Here is a 17,193-nt window from a genome sequence, read left to right on the forward strand (position 1 = left end):
TCACCTGGGGAGGGCAACGCGCCATCCAATCAGACGCCATCCAATGTTCTCGCTAGTAGTTCACAAGTTTAATCATCTATGATTCAGTTTTACTGTGGTGTATCATGTGGGGCAAATAAGGCACAAAAGGAAAAGAAGAAAAGGAAAAAATTCAGTTCGTTGGAACCATATTAAATTAAAATGTTGCCATTTTCATGCATTGTACCAGAATTAGCTGGCTAATTTGCTTGTCTAGTCCCTGACTGGACATTAAACATTAAAATAAAATAATAAATTAAAGCCATCAAAAACATATTAATATACACATGAAAACAATAAACAAATCACTCATATGGCAAATCCCTTGCACCCCATCCGCCCAAACAAAATAAAAAACATGACCATTTAGACATTGTCATCATCACCATAGCATTTATTAGTTTTGAGTCAGCTCTTTAGGTCACATGATAGAGCATTCCATTGTGAAGTGGCTTGAAAGGAAAAAGAGGACTGTCCAAATGTTGCATGGCTGGAGTGCCTGAGCAAGGCACCAAATTCCACATTGCTCCAGGTATTGTAACCAATACCCTGTAATATAACAAAGTTGCTTTAGATAAAAAAAAATGTCAGCTAAGTGCAGCCGTGGTTTAGAGGTAGAGAGTTGGGCTATGTCTCAAATCACGCACTTATGTCAGTGCACTGACAGCCAGTGCACAGTGCACACAGTGCACTGAGGTCTTTAGTGCATAGTGTCGTGGAAAAAATTGAGCACTATGCACTGTGCCCTCGCTGGAAGTGATGGCTGAGCATGGCATTAGGTTGCCAAAATATGAGTCGGCTACTGTTTACAATGCACAGCATCTAGTGCTTGTATTTCCATTAGAGATGCACCGGATCCTGATTTTTAGGATCCTGACAGATACCGGATCCACTGCTTAAGATCCTGCCGCCTACTCGCACACGTGGGCCTGTTTTATAACGTTGGCTCAAACTGTTTTTCTCATTGGCTCACTGCCACACTGCCTGCACTGGCCACTTCCAAAGTTCTTTCACTCCATGCAGCAATTGGGGTTGTGAAAGACTGACTGAAAAACCTAGGCTAGAGATGCACCAGATCCTGATTTGTAGGTAAATACCGGATCCACTGCTTAAGATCCTGCCGGATCCGGATCCTGTGAAAAACCCTATTATCCTGACGGATCCGGAACCGGATCTTGGATCCTGTGCATCTCTAATTTCCATTTCCTTCACACCAAAGGACAACAATCACACATACAATACTTTGGTTGGCATGAAAAGATTGGTGTCCCATCAGCATTACTTACAGAATTAGGAGACTGTTGACCAAACTCTTCTACTGAACTGAATGCCACATTTCCTCTGTGTCATTGTCAACATGGCCGCCGTTTAGTACGTGCAGTGTCGATGAGTGCATTTTAATATGCGACCTTGCCTCCTCCACTTGCCTCTCGTCATGATGACATCACTGACAACAGCATTATATTTCAATATCTTGCAAAAGCTCAATTGTAAAGTCTTTTTCTCATTTGCAATTGGGATGGTGAATGAAAAACAGTCCCTCAAAAGTTGTTGTGGCGAGGCTGACAGCTGGGAAACTTTATCGTTTTCTCCACGGAGGAGGGGCCAGGAGGCGGGACGAGGAGACAAGCACAAGTGGAGGAGGCAAGGTCACATATTGGGATGCACCCAAGCACTGCATTTTCCCGCCATTGTTAGGGGATCATCCTGGCACTTTCAGTGCACTGGCTCAACGCTTTCAGCGTGAGCACCCTAAGCACTGAAAAACAGTGCCCGAAGTGCACAAGTGCGTGATTTGAGACACAGCCTATGTCTTTCAATCTAGGGGTTGCAGGTTCGAATCCCCCCTGACCTCTCCCTACATGTCCATCCATGGCTAAAATCCCCTTGATCAAGGCATCTAACCCCACATTGCTCCAGGGACTGTAACCAATACCCTGAAGAATAATAACTGTAAGTCGCTTTGAATAAATGAAAGCGTCATCAAAGTGTAATGTAAGTACAATGTACTAATAGTCAAGGTTCGAAGCTTCAATCCCATGGCAGCTGTGCCCCTGCTGGACATGAGTTATGCATTATATTATCCAAACTCCGGTCCTCGACCTGCGCTTGTGGTCTCACGCTTTCACTTTGCTGATGGTCTGCCTCTGTGGAGAAATCAGTTTCCCCACTCTCAGCCTAAGTAAAACAACTTTTGGGAGACTTTTACCCATTCAACATCCCATTTTTAAATTGTGCTTTTGCAGGCTGTTGAACAAAACTGATTATCAATGATGTTCAGTCTTACATCACAAGGAGACACATTTTATTGGACCTAAGAAGCATGTAGTGGAAGAGTACCTTAAAACATTTTTGGTTGGTTGTTTTTGCTCGTTCTGTAGAAAATGAATGGCAAAGGCCACTATAGTACCAACTAGTCAATTGGAGTGCTTCTACAAGACTTCCAATAAACTAGAGGTGAAAAGGTACCTTTTAGCTTACCAAATTCTTGAAAGTTTCTATCTAATAAACAATGCGCTCATCACTTATAGGCATAACATATTCTTACTGTTCTGCTTTAAAATAGTGCAGACAAAAAGTTTTGGTTTTTTTAAAACATTTTTTACAACAGTATTCCAGTGGCACGTCAGCTTTGTAGGGTGAAGAGCTTCCATGAAGCGGGGAGCCAAAGGTTCAAGATTGGAGAAACAGGCGATCTGTGACCACTGTCAAATTGCCTTACTGTACATGAATTCCAACCCAACACTGTTTCACGACAATAATTTCAAATTGTATGTGGTCCAATACATAGCAGTGGACAGTTACAGTGCAATAACACGAATCCAAAGTGTTGAAGTAATACAACTCGAAGCATGAAGCAAGACAAAAAAACACAAATATCATTTAAAATATTTATTGAAAAAATTATATTCAGTGCAACACTAGTGACATCGCAAGCATGGGCATTGCATATTCCCTTTTCTGTAACGACAACTGCAGTACAGTACACTTGACTACCCCCTTTTAGAAACCTGATGATTAAACTGTGCTTTGGCAAGTGTGTCCCACTGAAGTTGAGGCTAGTTCCAGAGATTTGTCTGACCATGTGAGGTGTACAAGACCTGCTGATGCTGCTGGCCCTGGGTACTTGGGGTGTACAAGGCCTGCTGCTGTTGCTGGCCCTGGGTACTTGGGGTGTAGAGGACCTGCTGCTGCTGACCCTTGCTGGCACTCGAGGGGGACTGTGCTTCTGGAAGAGACAGACCAGAGGTAGCGGGTGCAGGGAATTGAGGTTTTTTGGCAACAGAGTGTGTGGTGGGACCATGTAACAGGCTAGACGCAAGTAGGTGCAATAAAGGCTTTGGATACTTGTACTCAATGTACGTGGGTGACTGAGAAGACACAGGGAGGTTTACGTCTGGGAACTTCTGCTGCTGGACGTCCTTTTGACCGACATTCGAAGTGGGTATTGGCCAGTCGATGGCAAGGGAGTGTTTCTGAGGGGCAGTGGGGATCTCGGTCTTATCCTGCTGAAACTTAGACGGCCATTTTGTGTCCCAAAGACCCTCGTTGACCTCTGGCGCCTGCTGCTGCACATGCACTGCACTCTGTGGCATCTGGTCCTGTGGCTGTTGAGCGAACGGACCCATGAGCTGATCAAAGGGTGAGCCCAGCAAACCAAGCTGAGCTGGAGAAGGGCTCGGCTGTGAATCAGCAGACCCTTTTATATTCTCAGAGAAATCTTGCTTCTGTGGTACAGACACTGGTGATACAAACTGTGGCAATGGAGGGGCCTGGGATCCACTCTGGGCAACCGGGGTGTAGAAAGGTGTAGGTTGTTTTGGGACCTGCACAGCTTCAGGGATCTTTTGGGGCTGAGATACTCCCTTTGCATTTTGGGATGGGTGAGAGTATTGAACTCTGAATGGTTCCATGTGAATGCCAGGGAAGGGAGGAAACTTGGCAACCTCGGTTTTGGCTGGGGCCTGGGTAACAATTGGGGATGGATTAAGCTGAAAATCAGGGAACCCCTTTGGTGGTTGGGTGAGCTGACCCTTGGTTGGCTGATGAAATTTGGATGGTTCCTGGTGAATTTCAATTTGGGAATGCTGTGCAAGCTGCCCTTTGGGTGGATACTGGGGAACAGTCTGTGTTTGAGAATAAAAATCAGGGAACTGCTGAGCCTGGACATGTCCAGGCTGTTGCTGTTCTGGAACTTGTGGTACCTGAACTTTAGATGGTTCCTGGTGAACCTGGGTAACTTGACTTTGGGACTGCTGTGGAAGCTGCCCTTTGGGTGGATACTGGGGAACAGTCTGTGTTTGAGAATAAAAATCAGGGAACTGCTGAGCCTGGACATGTCCAGTCTGTTGCTGTTCTGGAACTTGTGGTACCTGAACTTTAGATGGTTCCTGGTGAACCTGGGTAACTTGACTTTGGGACTGCTGTGGAAGCTGCCCTTTGGGTGGATACTGGGGAACAGTCTGTGTTTGAGAATAACTAAGATGAAACTCAGGGGTCTGCCCAAACTCTTGCCTCTGGTGGGCCTGTCCAGTTTGGTGTTGCAATAGCAGTCCACTGTGTGGTTTCTGAGATACTTGAACTTGGGATTGCTGTGCAAACTGCCCTTTGGATGGTTCCTGGGGAACAGTCTGGGTTTGAGAGGGACTAGGCAAAGAATAAGGGAACATCTGGACCTGTCCTGTCTGTTGCTGTTGTAGAACATGTGGTACCTGAGCTTGGGGATGTTGAGTGGCTTGAATACTGGTTGGTTGCTGTGAGATCTGAGATGTGAGCCTTTCCTGGATAGAAGCCGCAGCCTGAAGAGTACTAGGCAAAAACATAGACATCCCATTTCCACTCTGAGAGTTTACCTGCTGTAGAGCCTGGGATACCTGTGGCACTTTGGCTTGGGGCTGTTTAGTGTCTTTAGTATAGGCCGGTTGCTGTGAGACTTGTTGAGGAGTTTGAGCCATATGCTGGGGCAGTAGGGCCTGAGCTGAGCTATGAGCTGTAGATGGCTCATGAGACACAGCAGCATGGGGGGAACGCTGTTGAAAATGAGACAGCCATTTTGTATACCGAGAGTACAGCTGCTCTACAACTGGAGATGTATGGGCAGCTTGAGTATTGACTGGATGTGGGAGCTGATCCTCATTACTGGGTGAGTATCCAGTCACTCCTTGTGCTCCTAAAGTGCTGGTTGCTTGCTGAGCAATCATTCCAGTGCCTGGCACCTGAGCAACCTGTCCGGAGCCTGGCTTTCCGGCGCCTGGCTTAAACTGAGAGAACCATTTTGTAACCCGAGAGCCTATGTTCTCTTCAACTGGGAATCCTGGCTTCCATGGAGGGCTAACTGGCTGTTGACCCTTACCAGCATCAGGCTTCTGAGGTGCTGGGATGTCTGGGGTTTTAGGACTGACAACTGAAAACAGTGTCTGCTCAACGGGTGGTTGTTTGGGTATCTGAGATGCAAGGGTGTTTTGGGGCACCGTCAATGTTTGAGGGCCAAAAGATGGAATGTCAAAAACTAGTTTTTGCTCTTCGGCATCTCCCTTCACCTGGGTCCGTTGTGGGTCCTGCTCAGACACTGCTGGCTTCACCAGTGGCTGCTGTGAAGAACCCCCTGCATGCTTGCTAATGGATTGAGAGACAAGTTGAAGTGAAGGATGCCAGGGAGACTGAGCCACAGACGGTGGTACCTGCTGTTGTGAAGACTGTGTAAAAGCATGCTGTAACTTCTGGGGAGACTGGTTTTCAGTCTGTGGCACATACTGGGCAGAGTGGGCGGAAGCTGGTGTCTGCTGGTGAGACGGCGTCAGGGTGTGCGCTGTGTGCTGTGTAGACTGGACCATACCCTGTAATACCTGCTGGAGAGAGTGGGTGAAGCCCTGTGATGAATGTTGTTGGGGAGACTGGGCCACAGACTGTGCTGCCTGCTGGTGAGACTGAGCAACAGCCTGTGGCATCTGTTGTTGCAGAGACTGAGCAAAAGCCTGTGTTATCTGCTGGGGAGACTGGGCTAAGATCTGTGGTAGCTTATGTTGTGGGGTCTGTTGTTGGTGGGGCATCGTTGGGGCTTCAACCTGCATAAAAGTTGGCAAGACATTCGAAACAAACATGGGCGGTGGCTGCGGAGGGCTCTGGTTGGCTGGGAATGGTAGTGTGGTTCCATCCTGAGGAACAGATGAAGAAATCAGAGACTGGGATGCTGCTGGGATATTTGGAGGGGGTGGAGCTGGCACTGATGGCTTGTATGTGGGAACTTCTGAAAATGGGGGTACTGGTAGTGTTTCATCAGAGATGGGTTCCAGGAGGGATTGAGGTAAACGCAAACTGCGGTACTGTTTCTCCTCGAGTGGAAACTGGTTAGCGGGCTCTGAAGAAGGCTGAGGGTCTTTGGGAAGTAAACTGCGGTACTGTTTCTGCTCAAGTGGAAACTGGTCAGCAAGCTCTGGTGAAGGCTCCAAGTCCTTGGATGGTAAACTGCGGTACTGTTTCTCCTCGAGTGGAAACTGGTCAGCAAGCTCTGGTGAAGGCTCCAAGTCCTTGGATGGTAAACTGCGGTACTGTTTCTCCTCGAGTGGAAACTGGTCAGCAAGCTCTGGAGAAGGCTGAGGGTCTTTGGGAGGTAAACTGCGGTACCGTTTCTCCTCAGGTGGAAACTGGTCGGCGGGCTCTGGAGATGGTTGTGGGTCTTTGACTGCTGGCGGGCCATCAGCAGCAGGTCCAGATGGACAAGACAGACTCATGTCCCTGTCCTCAGACTGGAGATGCAAGGTGTGGAGACCATTCTAGAAAACAAACAAGCAATGATAATTTAGCCATTAACTCTTTGAGGAGTAGGGATGTTTCCCCAAATCTTCTAGATTCTACCGCTCCCATAGAACTGGGTTCTGTGACATCACGAGAATCTTTTTTTTCTCCTGCTGAAATTCTGATCACGTATGTGTGATTGTACACGTGATGGCAACTTTATGCACTTGAATACTTACTGCAGAACTGCCAGAGCACCACACAAAATACTGGAGGGATAATCTCAAAATTCACTGCCATTGTTTGACTACCTTGCATCTCAACCTCATTGATCCATGAAAGGTTTTACGTTTGCCCTTAGCGCTTGTGTAAATATTACACTGTTTGTGTGCATATGTGTACCATATTCAAGTGAGCCACCAATGCCGTATTTACTGAAAATAGGCAGGGCGACGCATTCGAGCAAGAAATTTGCATTAATAGAATGTGAGGTTCTGTAGATGGAGTTTAAACTCCTCTCCACATGTTGTATGCCAACATAGTTCAAATGCTTATGCATATTACCGAAAGCATGGTTATATTTTTAATAATTATTTGAAGATTCTGACAGCACGATAATATTGGGCCACAACGACCATGGGAAAATGTAGGTCTATTCCACGTCTATTCCAGTTAAGTGCACCGGAATAGGAGAAAGGGAGCAGAGTAAAATCAAGACAGTCAAATGAACATTTTACTGTACAGGACCCAGTTTCTCAAACACGTTAGCAAATAAGTAGGTTGCCTATGGAAAAATGCAGTGCGACCAAGTAAGCTGCCAACTTGTTTACCAACGACGCAGTTGAGAAACACACCTCTGGTCGCTAAATTATAAGTCTTTGCTTCAGCCATACCTTTTGGGTCATCCCACAGCCATGAAAGGCAGCAGAGAGAGACAGCATCCCAGGAGAACGGCCCAGTCCAAATCTGCACTGCGCCGACACCTGCCCCAACGGAGACCACCAGCCATTCACTAATAAGCAGAAGACGCAGACTTAGAACAATGACATCCACATGTGACTAGTAGCCACAAGAAAATAGCCCACATTTCTCAGAGCGAAACTGCGAAAATTGCAAATAAGGTTTAAAGGGATTTTTTCTTTTTCTTTCAGAATGTGCAAGTTAAGGTCTTAAAGATACTTGATGCCTTTGAAAACAGTATTAGCATGTCTCAAAAAAATCATACAATTTGTCAAGGGCAAGCTTTATGTCTTTTCTATGGGAAAGAGGAACTTCCAGAGCTAAACTTGTTTTTCTACTTAAAAAAAAGTTTACACATCCAGATGGCCACAAATTCATCCATATATTTTTTAACCAGATTTCCATGTGTACTCATTAAAAAGCTCATGTGTGGAAAAAATGCAATTTTCCCAGGCATTATGAACATTTAGACACTGACAGTGGTGGTGGTAATCAAAAGATAATATTTCTGAATGGGCAGCATATACCCTAGAAAATGTACGCTCAACCTCTAATGTTTAAGAGTGTAACAGATGGCCTTCAGGACTGGCACTCTGGCCTTTTCCCGGTGGACATCCTCAGGGGGAAAGGCTTATTGTTTCACGGACTGGCCCACAGTTTATGGAGCAGTCTATTGGACAACCTTAGACAGGTGACGGAGTGAAGCAGGATGAAAATGGCTTGTAGTTTAAAAGGACCAGTAACAGTCATGGGTAATTGGTTAGGGCGTCAGACTTGCAGCCCAAAGGTTGCCGGTTCGACTCCCGACCCGCCAGGTTGGTGGGGGGAGTAATTAAACTGTGCTCTCCCCCATCCTCCTCCTCTTCTATGACTGAGATGCCCTGCGCACGGTACTGTCCCGCCGCACTGCTCCCGTGGGTCGCCATTGAGGGAGGATGCCTCCTTGCACGGGTGAGGCATAAATGCAATTTCGTTGTCACAATGACAATGGGAGTTGGAGTTTCCCAATGGGGCTTTCTTTTTTACTTTAACCCAAAATATGTCTATGGGTTTTCCTTGGTCCTATTCCAGCCCTGCTCATCATTAACAATGTAATAACTCACCATTTGCAGAGACCGTTTCCTCTAGTTTCTCCCCGTAGAGCAGCACTTGCATGGAGTGTTGGTAGCAGATGATTAGTGGGTCCTCACCCCTAGGACATACCGCCTCAATGGGCTCCCCATACCAGCGCAGTCGCAGAACATAGGCGGAACCCTTGAGAGAGTGAGAGAGAGAGAGAGAGAGAGAGAGAGAGAGAGAGAGAGAGAGAGAAAGAAAGAAAGATAGAAAGAAAGAAAGAAAGAAAGAAAGAAAGAAAGAAAGAAAGAAAGAAAGAAAAAGTGGGAGAAAGAAAGAGAAAGCGATAGAAAGAAAGAGAATGCGAGAGTAAGAAAGAGAGAGAGACAGCGAAAGAGAGAATGTAAAAATGTCCCACTGACCTACAATAAGACAGACTGCATGTGGGCCTGTTCATTTGAATTTGAAAATAATGAGGGAAAGCATCAAACTGGAACATGCCATTTACTAGTGGCGTCAACAACAATCGATTCGGCGATGCAATGCAATGCGGGGCATGGGCAATCCAATTCAATGCGGCAAGTTCCAGAATCGATGCAGCAAATATTTTTTAAAAGTTTCAATTAGGCTACTTCCGATGATATTTCGGGAGCAAATGAATGTTAAAGAAAAAAAAACTTCAAAGCATTGAAAACTGCAAGACTGATACAGAAAACAGCCAATAAATTGTTGCACAGTACCTGACAACTTGTATTGCCTCATCATGAATGATGAAACATTTGCTTTGCTTTCAGTAGAAATGTCATGCATTGCAATGCATTGTAGAATTGAATCAGATTGAATCGAATAGAATTTAATCGAATTGCTACCTCCCGAATCGTAATCGAATCGTGAGGGCAGTGCCAATGCACACCACTACCGTTTACTGTATTTAATAAACTAACCAAATAGACAAATGGGCCAAAGACCTTACTATAGCCTGTATTTGTATGTGTCATTAAATAAAGTAAGGAACCCTCAGACAAACTGCATACATGGCTGTCCACAGGGACAGAATACGATGTCCGGGGGCCCTCAAGAGAGGAAATTTCATTACAAATTTCATTAAGACAGGGTCATAATTACGAGTTAGGTCTACCAACTCCACTGAACACAACAAACGATTTTATTTCAACATTGCGATTGCATAATTCTGCATTTTTTCCACTTTTGACCAATCAGTGACCCCTGATAAGTGTCTGCCCTGGCTGTCCACTGGTTAAGTGCCGATTAAACATGATATTTTTAAACTGTGAATTATTACTTTACTGTTTACTATAAAATGTGGGTCTGTTTACTATAAACACAAGCTGTGGATATGGACAGGTGCGTTTTTAGATCCCCCGTTTTAGAGATTCTAAAACTCAGTTTACGTGAAAACAAGAAGCCAAAACTGATGAGTTTTTGTAATCCACATGTGTAAACAGCTTCTAAATATAGCCTACAACTAGTTTAAAATCTACATTGAAATATCCAGTAAAGACTAGAGTAGGCCTACAAACCTGGGCTTGAACAAAGCATCCATCATACTGAGCGATCAATACTAATGCATCAGGCATTCTCAGGACGTCAGTTTTGCAGTCAGGGGGAAGATCAGAGAAGGACAAGGGCACGCCATCCGCTGATGGGGAAAAAATGTTTTAGTCAATCAAAATTAATTAAAACAAAATCACATCAATATATCCAAATGCGCTTCAAATTTAGGCCTAAATAAATGCATATATTGGCGCAGAAAATCTTGAATACATAAACGCACATAGCCTACAGTTAAAGGGATATGCCAATATTTTGGGGCTTAATACAGTTCAAATCGTTGGCCAGGGTTTATAAAGGTGGTAAAGTGTCTTATTTTTCATGTAAGCCGTTGTCTTGCTTTAAGACAAGTTAAAAGAGGGAATATGTCGCTAAGCTAGTGAAAGTCAATGGATCCGTGTAGCGTTGTAGCAACTGTATTAAGCCCCAAAATAGTGGCATACCCCTTTAAGCCAATGCAAATGGATACACGATCAGTCAATGTTTGTTCACAACCAGGGCTGAATTAACATGGCCTGGGGCCCCTAGGCTAGAAGACAAATTTACTTTGACAGCGTCATAATTCATAATTATGAGCAATGAATTAAGGATAACATATCTACTAACTGTGCTCAACACAACCGATGATTTTTTTTTCAATGTTGCTTGTCACAATTCTGCAATGTTTCACTTTTGGTCAATAAGGGCCCCCTGGCAGGTGGGGGGCCCTAGGCTGCAGCCACATCTAGCCTATGCGTTAATCCTGCCCTGTCCACAACACAAAACGTTTGCACACAACTATCTTACTAAGAACAGCATACTTTGCAATATTTCAAGGTAAACCTACAAGCGAAAGCGTAGAGGCTTTCGCTGTCTTCCAGTCCAATTTTCACGTTGATTGCGTTGTCTCCACACAGCACGTCGGGGTCCGCTGGAGGAAAGTTGCCTGACTGCATCTTAGCACGATATTGCTGATAAGCTGCCTCAGTTTGCGCGTGGGTTTTGGACCCCGCGGTGCTGCGCGTCTGTCTCGAAGGCCCGTCAACCTGATCACCGAATCCAATTTCGTCGCCAACCTCTCCATCCCTGCGCTGGCCTACGTCGAGGTCTGGGAAGGATGTCAATGAATCTCCAACAGACTGAAGTGAACACCTGGGGAAAACGCCGAGCAAAATGAGTGAAAGGCACACCACCTCGGCACCGTCCCAGAGTTGTCGCTTCATTGTGGTGGCCAGCTTAGATCCGCATGTGTTGGGGATAGAAGTTGAGAGACCCAGCAAAATAAGGCTACCAAGCCACCGCAATGTGTTTGACAAACAGCCTGAATGACACCAGGGGCGCCTGCAGACTTGACCAGTATGGTACGCACCAACACCCCCCCCCTCAAAAAAAAACCAAGGAAATGACAGCGGACGATGACACCGGAGGAGAAAAAAAACATAGGATTGGAGTATAGTCAGTATGTCTGGGGTGGTTTTCTTTATCAGTTGTCAATTTTTCTTATTGCTTTAGGCTAGGAAACAAGGTAACTTGTTGACGTTGACAAGGTGTGGGCCTATACGGTTTTGAAAACCTTTTGGCTATATTGGCGTTTCACTTCTTTTTGTGCAGCCATGCATACGCTTACTATTACTTTTTTTTTTTTTTAACTGCGACATTGAACTGCAGCGACTTCCCCGACTATGCTACTAGGAAGGCCTGCATGCACTTGTGTTCTCTCTCGTGCATGGGGATGAAACAAGTATGGCAGACGCCATATCATTAGATACAACTTTTCAAGCGTTAGGCTATACTTTTCGACTCGGGTAGAAAGTTGGCGCAGAGGTGTCTGCTGCAGCATGATGAATGAAGTTCACGTCACAATGGCTGAGCTGGGACCATAAAAAGCCCGGGCACGTTGTGCAAGAAAAGGCAGACAGCGACTACATCAGCCTGTTAACCCACCGGGGAGTGCACTGAATGTTAGTCCAGGCTGATAACAAATGAGACAGAGCACAAGAGAACCACCGACGCACTCGCACACAAATCGCAGAATGCTGTTCATGTCAGCAAACAGGAAAACGTGCGCAATAAGCATTAGAAAACACCCAAACTGCATGTCATCAAAACATGCAGAATTGCTTTAGAACTAAATGCTTTCCCGAACATAATGTCACACATAGCTAACCAGCTGTCAGTGCTGCCGTCCGAAGCTAGGAGGCTACAAAGCAAAGTTCCGTACCTCTCATAAAACCGTCTCTGTAGTAAGCCACAATACACAGAACGGTAACCAAAATACTTTAAATATGACACCAGAAGCAAAGTACCGGTACCCTATAATATTTGCCGCGGCGGGCTCAGTGATGAATGAAACAGCTTAGCCTACCTGTTACTGCTACCATCCAATGCCTTCGTCCTAGCCCACATGACAACTGGATTTTGGCTACGATTGAAACTTGTCACTTTCAAGACATTAACTTCGGTTATTAGATTTTTCTGCCATCAGCGACGCCACGACATCCTATGTGTTATTCCAAGTGGGAAATGGAGAGCTGTCTTTGCTAACTAGAACTACTAGACTTAAATTTGTGGGCTATGTCTGACTGGAGGTAGCCGCTCAAGTTAGAATTCCGCTGATGGAACTAGAACTTGTTGCTGTATCTTTTTTCAGGAGCGCGCGAGTTTTACGCACAGAAGCAAAAAGCAGGCTATCTGCCTTTGTAAATTAATGGTGCCCAACCATAGTCTCTGCTCTTTAATTTGCTTCATTCTGTTTCTTCTCATATAATATGTTGCATTGTCACAACATTCATAGAAGACACAATAGGCGTAATATTTATTTAAAAAAAAAAAAAAAAACTTCCTCCACTGGTGAAGGTACGCACAGTGCGTACGGCCGTACGGCTCCAGGCGCCCTTGAATGACACACCTGGACAAGTCGCCATAATGTAGGTGGTTGGCTAAATAACTTGCTCTTACGTCTCAATCAGTTGCAGGTGTCCATGGCTAATTTTCCAACCAATCGGCACAAGGTGATTGTCAGATGCTTTCTGTTAAAAAAAATAACCAAATAGTGTAAGTTAAATAATGTAAATATTATACATAATTGTACTGGTATTTATTTTATTTGTGTATTTTACAAGGCTGGCAAAATCGCAATGTTATCTTTCGTTTATTCAAGAAACACATAAGCCTACAGGCCTGTCCTCGCGCAAAGTTCTATCTATCACAGCGATTTGTGATTAGTCTGCATTTGTGTCAATTCCACACAGACCCACCAATAGGCTTGCAGTGGGAGGGGCGTAGGATACGAGACTGGGAGCCAGGTGTCCCATGATAAAAGTCATATCACATGCGGCAAATGTCTCAAATTAGCCGGTGCGCCTTTGCAGTCCGCTGACGAAGAACGGGTGTCTGCAGCAGAGTCATTGTCGGGCTTCATGACTTTCTAATCGGACCTAGCTTGAAAGACGAAATAGATCTGACTATTTTCGGGTGACGCTAGTGTAATATTCCATGCGCAGTCTCTTAGTTGTTTTGGGACTGTGTGATTTCGTTTCAGTGCGTCAGGCGTCTATGAAATATGGATGAAGAGGCAACGAGCTGAAGTGCATGACCTAAGCCAATTTTAACTGAGACTCCAGCGGTTGGGAATAACGAATCAAGTCAGGATTCGCGTCAATCGTGGAATTGTTCTGTTGAGAAACCCATCACGATGGCCAAATTAAAATAACCACGTTGTCCACCCACCACTGCGCGTAAACCGTTATTTAAAAAAACGGAAACCATCCCGCCGTTTCGGCTGTAATTTCAAGTGTTTAGAATAATAACAATAACGACCTGACCACAGATGATCCTGAAGGTCTGGCCATGGAATACGCAAGGACTACTTAGAAAAAGTAAGTCCAAAGTCCTGAGGATTTGATGGGATGGGTGGGGTTTCAATGCAGCAAACGGGAGAGGGGAGAGGAGGGAGGGCTGGCGGTGCAGGGAAAGTGGTACTGATGCAAGGGATATTGCCTAGGCTGACTTGGTGGCGTGGATGTATTTATTTCGGAAAAAACGAGGCACGTTCATAAAAATCTGCAGATTCGTGAACAGGTAATGGCTTTCTACGGGCTACATTTGAATAATTTGCTTTTGAGGTGTGAAAAATAGAACAGGAATAAAATGTTTTGCGCTATGCGCGGTTCACGAACCGCCGGCGCCGTCCTAACAGACATTGATCAGCTAAACATGAATGTCAAAGTTTGGTGCGGTAAAACTGTCTTTTGTATACATAGCGACACGTAGAAATCAGGCCATGCGTGGCGAGATGTCCGTCCGTATGCTAGCCTAAAAATCGGGCCGTGATATTGACTTTGCACCATCATGCCGTATGAGGCTCCTTACATATTCTGCAGCAGCGAGCAACAGCAGCTGTCGCTGCAATATCTATTTTGGGGTTACCTATACCCCGCAACCGAGGCTAACATAATAAAAAAACTGAGCTGATCTCGTTACAGCCCATACAAATAGGCTAATCTGCTTTGATATGGTGGAGAAAAGAAAGCCACTGTGCAGTGTGCAACATATGACCTCAGGGGTACCTTGAAACAAAGCCTCAATCAACAGACAATGTCATCTGAGGTAGCCGGCATCCATGATCATAATTGATCCACAGTCCAATGTGGGTAAACTGTTGGAGTCAAGTTCCTCTATGCAAGCCATTGTCATAAAATAGAAATAAATGTAGACAGGAGATTTTTATTTCTTTAATGTTGGTGAGTGTAACCATTTTTTGTGTGCGTGTGTCCCACCCATCATAAATAAATTATAGTTCGGAGCAACTGTGTGTGAGGCCGAGGTCCTCCATGATGGATCTGAGTGTAATTTGTGCATGGTCATCAGAAAAGCCACCCACGTCACTTATCCGGGGCAATATCTGTGCTCTATGTATCATTTATGAACCCCCAACCGGAACTCAGTAGGATGGCAGTTGATCTTCACTTTGAGATTTTATCATTGTGCAAGGCAAGTTCTGAAAAATAACTCCAAGTGTGTTTGTCTGTCTGTGTCTCTCTCTCTCTCACTCACCACTATTTCTGTACCATTTTCTTACCTCTCATTTTCTCTCACTCTCTGTCAATCTCTCATCTCCCTAACCTTACTCGCACTTCTCAATTTATCTCCAATTCCTTCTCTTCTTTTTTACGATCTTTCATTCCCTCTCATTCTTTCTCTCTCTCTCTCTCTCTCTCTCTCTCTCTCTCTCTCTCTCTCTCACACTCTCTCTCTCTCACACACACACACACACACACTCACACACACTCTCTCTCCTATAGTGAGTATGATAAAGGCCCTTGCTGGAATATGTTTCCTTCATCTCACCACGATCGTCCTGCTCTTCATCGCCGTCATAGATGATGTGAGTTTGCCTCTTCCATTGATTTCAATTGACTTTCAACCTCAATTGTGGTATAATCGTGAAAGTGAAGTGAAAGCCCACCTGGGGAACTCCCATTGTCATTGTTGTGACACAGCACTCCACAGCACACATTGCTCACTGCACACAACGAAATTGCATGTATGCCGGCCCTCGCCCGTGCAAATGGGCAGCCCCAACCGGTGCCCCAAGAGAGCAGTGTGATGGGACGGTACCATGCTCAGGGTATCCCCGTCATGGTCTTCTTTTTGGATCTTGAAGCTTGAAATTCAAAGCTGAAAGTCAAGCTCCAACAACAAGTGTGGTTGCTAACAACGTAATTCCTTTGGATAGCACGACCTTGATGAATGACAAATCTAGCCGTGGCCTAGTGGTTAGGAAGTTGGTCTTGAGATCAGAAGGGTATCCCTACACCTCCATCCATGGCTGAAGTGCCCTTGAGCAAGGCACCTTACCCCCACATTTAGGGTGCATCAAATGCCCCCTATGAAAAGATATTGCCTTGGCCCTATCGTAAAAATTCTCTATACCCAGTAAAAACACACTGTGTAAAATATTTTGAAATATGGATGAAGTCTACCGGGGCCACCAGCCCCATGAAAATCTGATTCATATTCATGGGGCTGGTGGCCCCGGTAGACTTCATCCAAATTTCAAAATATTTTACACAGTGTGTTTTTACCGGGTGTAGAACATTTTTACTATAGGGCCAAGGCAATATCTTTTCATAGGGGGCATTTCATGCACCCTACCCCACATTGCTCCAGGGATTGTAGTCAATACCCTGTAAATAACTATAATACGCTGCTTTGAATAAAAGCATCAGCTAAGTGTTATGTCATGTAATGTGTTATGTTATGTATAATAAGGATAACAATAATAATATGAATAATGAAAACAACACCCATGTAATATTATTGTATCCTGACAAGTATATCAGTCTGGGCTCAGTAGGACTAGATAGGCAAACTAAGCGCAACAGGCCAGGACAGGCGTGTCTAACTTTTTAGGCTAATTGTATTGCGTATTGTATTGTTTGTGTTGCTGTTTTTGGCAGGCGTGGTGGTTCACCAACAGCCTATACTCTGACATATGGGGCCGCTGGGTGATGGAGCACGATGACGAGGTGTGGGTCTACACAGACCTGCCCAGCTCCTACAGGAGAGGTAAGACATACAGTTCCTAATTTGAAAAAAACTCCAGCACACTGACCACTTTGCTGTGGCCAGCAGTGCCTTTTCTACCTGAGGAAGCTGAGGACAAGCCTGCTAGTCAAGCACTGGTGTCAATTTTACCTCTTATTGCACTTTACTTGAAAACCTGCTGGTACTAAGTATTGTACCCCAAACACAATTTCGTTGCCTTTTTGAAAATGACAATAAATTCTTGAATCTTGAATCTTGAATCTTTTTCTTTAATAAACAACGTTCCCGTCCTAGGTCTAGGTCTAGGACCGAAACGTTGTTTAT

At 44.9% G+C, this 17,193-nt stretch overlaps 2 protein-coding genes across 2 annotated transcripts in view; one reads left to right on the forward strand and one right to left on the reverse strand.

The window, feature by feature from the left end:
- Positions 1-2,895: 2,895 nt before the first annotated feature.
- LOC134449403 (protein piccolo-like) lies at positions 2,896-11,634 on the reverse strand. The gene is made up of 5 exons (XM_063199317.1): positions 11,168-11,634; positions 10,311-10,429; positions 8,817-8,967; positions 7,647-7,765; positions 2,896-6,791 (listed from the first exon to the last, which is right to left on the reverse strand). Exons 1-5 carry the CDS (start codon positions 11,541-11,543, stop codon positions 3,078-3,080), a joined length of 4,479 nt encoding a protein of 1,492 aa, XP_063055387.1. The 5' UTR covers positions 11,544-11,634; the 3' UTR covers positions 2,896-3,077.
- Positions 11,635-14,153: 2,519 nt separating this feature from the next.
- Positions 14,154-17,193, forward strand: part of emp1 (epithelial membrane protein 1) — a 6,579-nt gene continuing 3,539 nt past the window's right edge. The window contains exons 1-3 of the mRNA XM_063208681.1: positions 14,154-14,198; positions 15,624-15,706; positions 16,782-16,890. Of these exons, the coding sequence (XP_063064751.1) occupies position 14,198; positions 15,624-15,706; positions 16,782-16,890 (193 nt within the window). The 5' untranslated portion in view covers positions 14,154-14,197. The remainder of the gene's footprint in view (positions 14,199-15,623; positions 15,707-16,781; positions 16,891-17,193) is intronic.

This window comes from Engraulis encrasicolus, chromosome 1, assembly GCF_034702125.1.
Source record: "Engraulis encrasicolus isolate BLACKSEA-1 chromosome 1, IST_EnEncr_1.0, whole genome shotgun sequence".
Classification (NCBI taxonomy): Eukaryota; Metazoa; Chordata; class Actinopteri; order Clupeiformes; family Engraulidae; genus Engraulis; species Engraulis encrasicolus.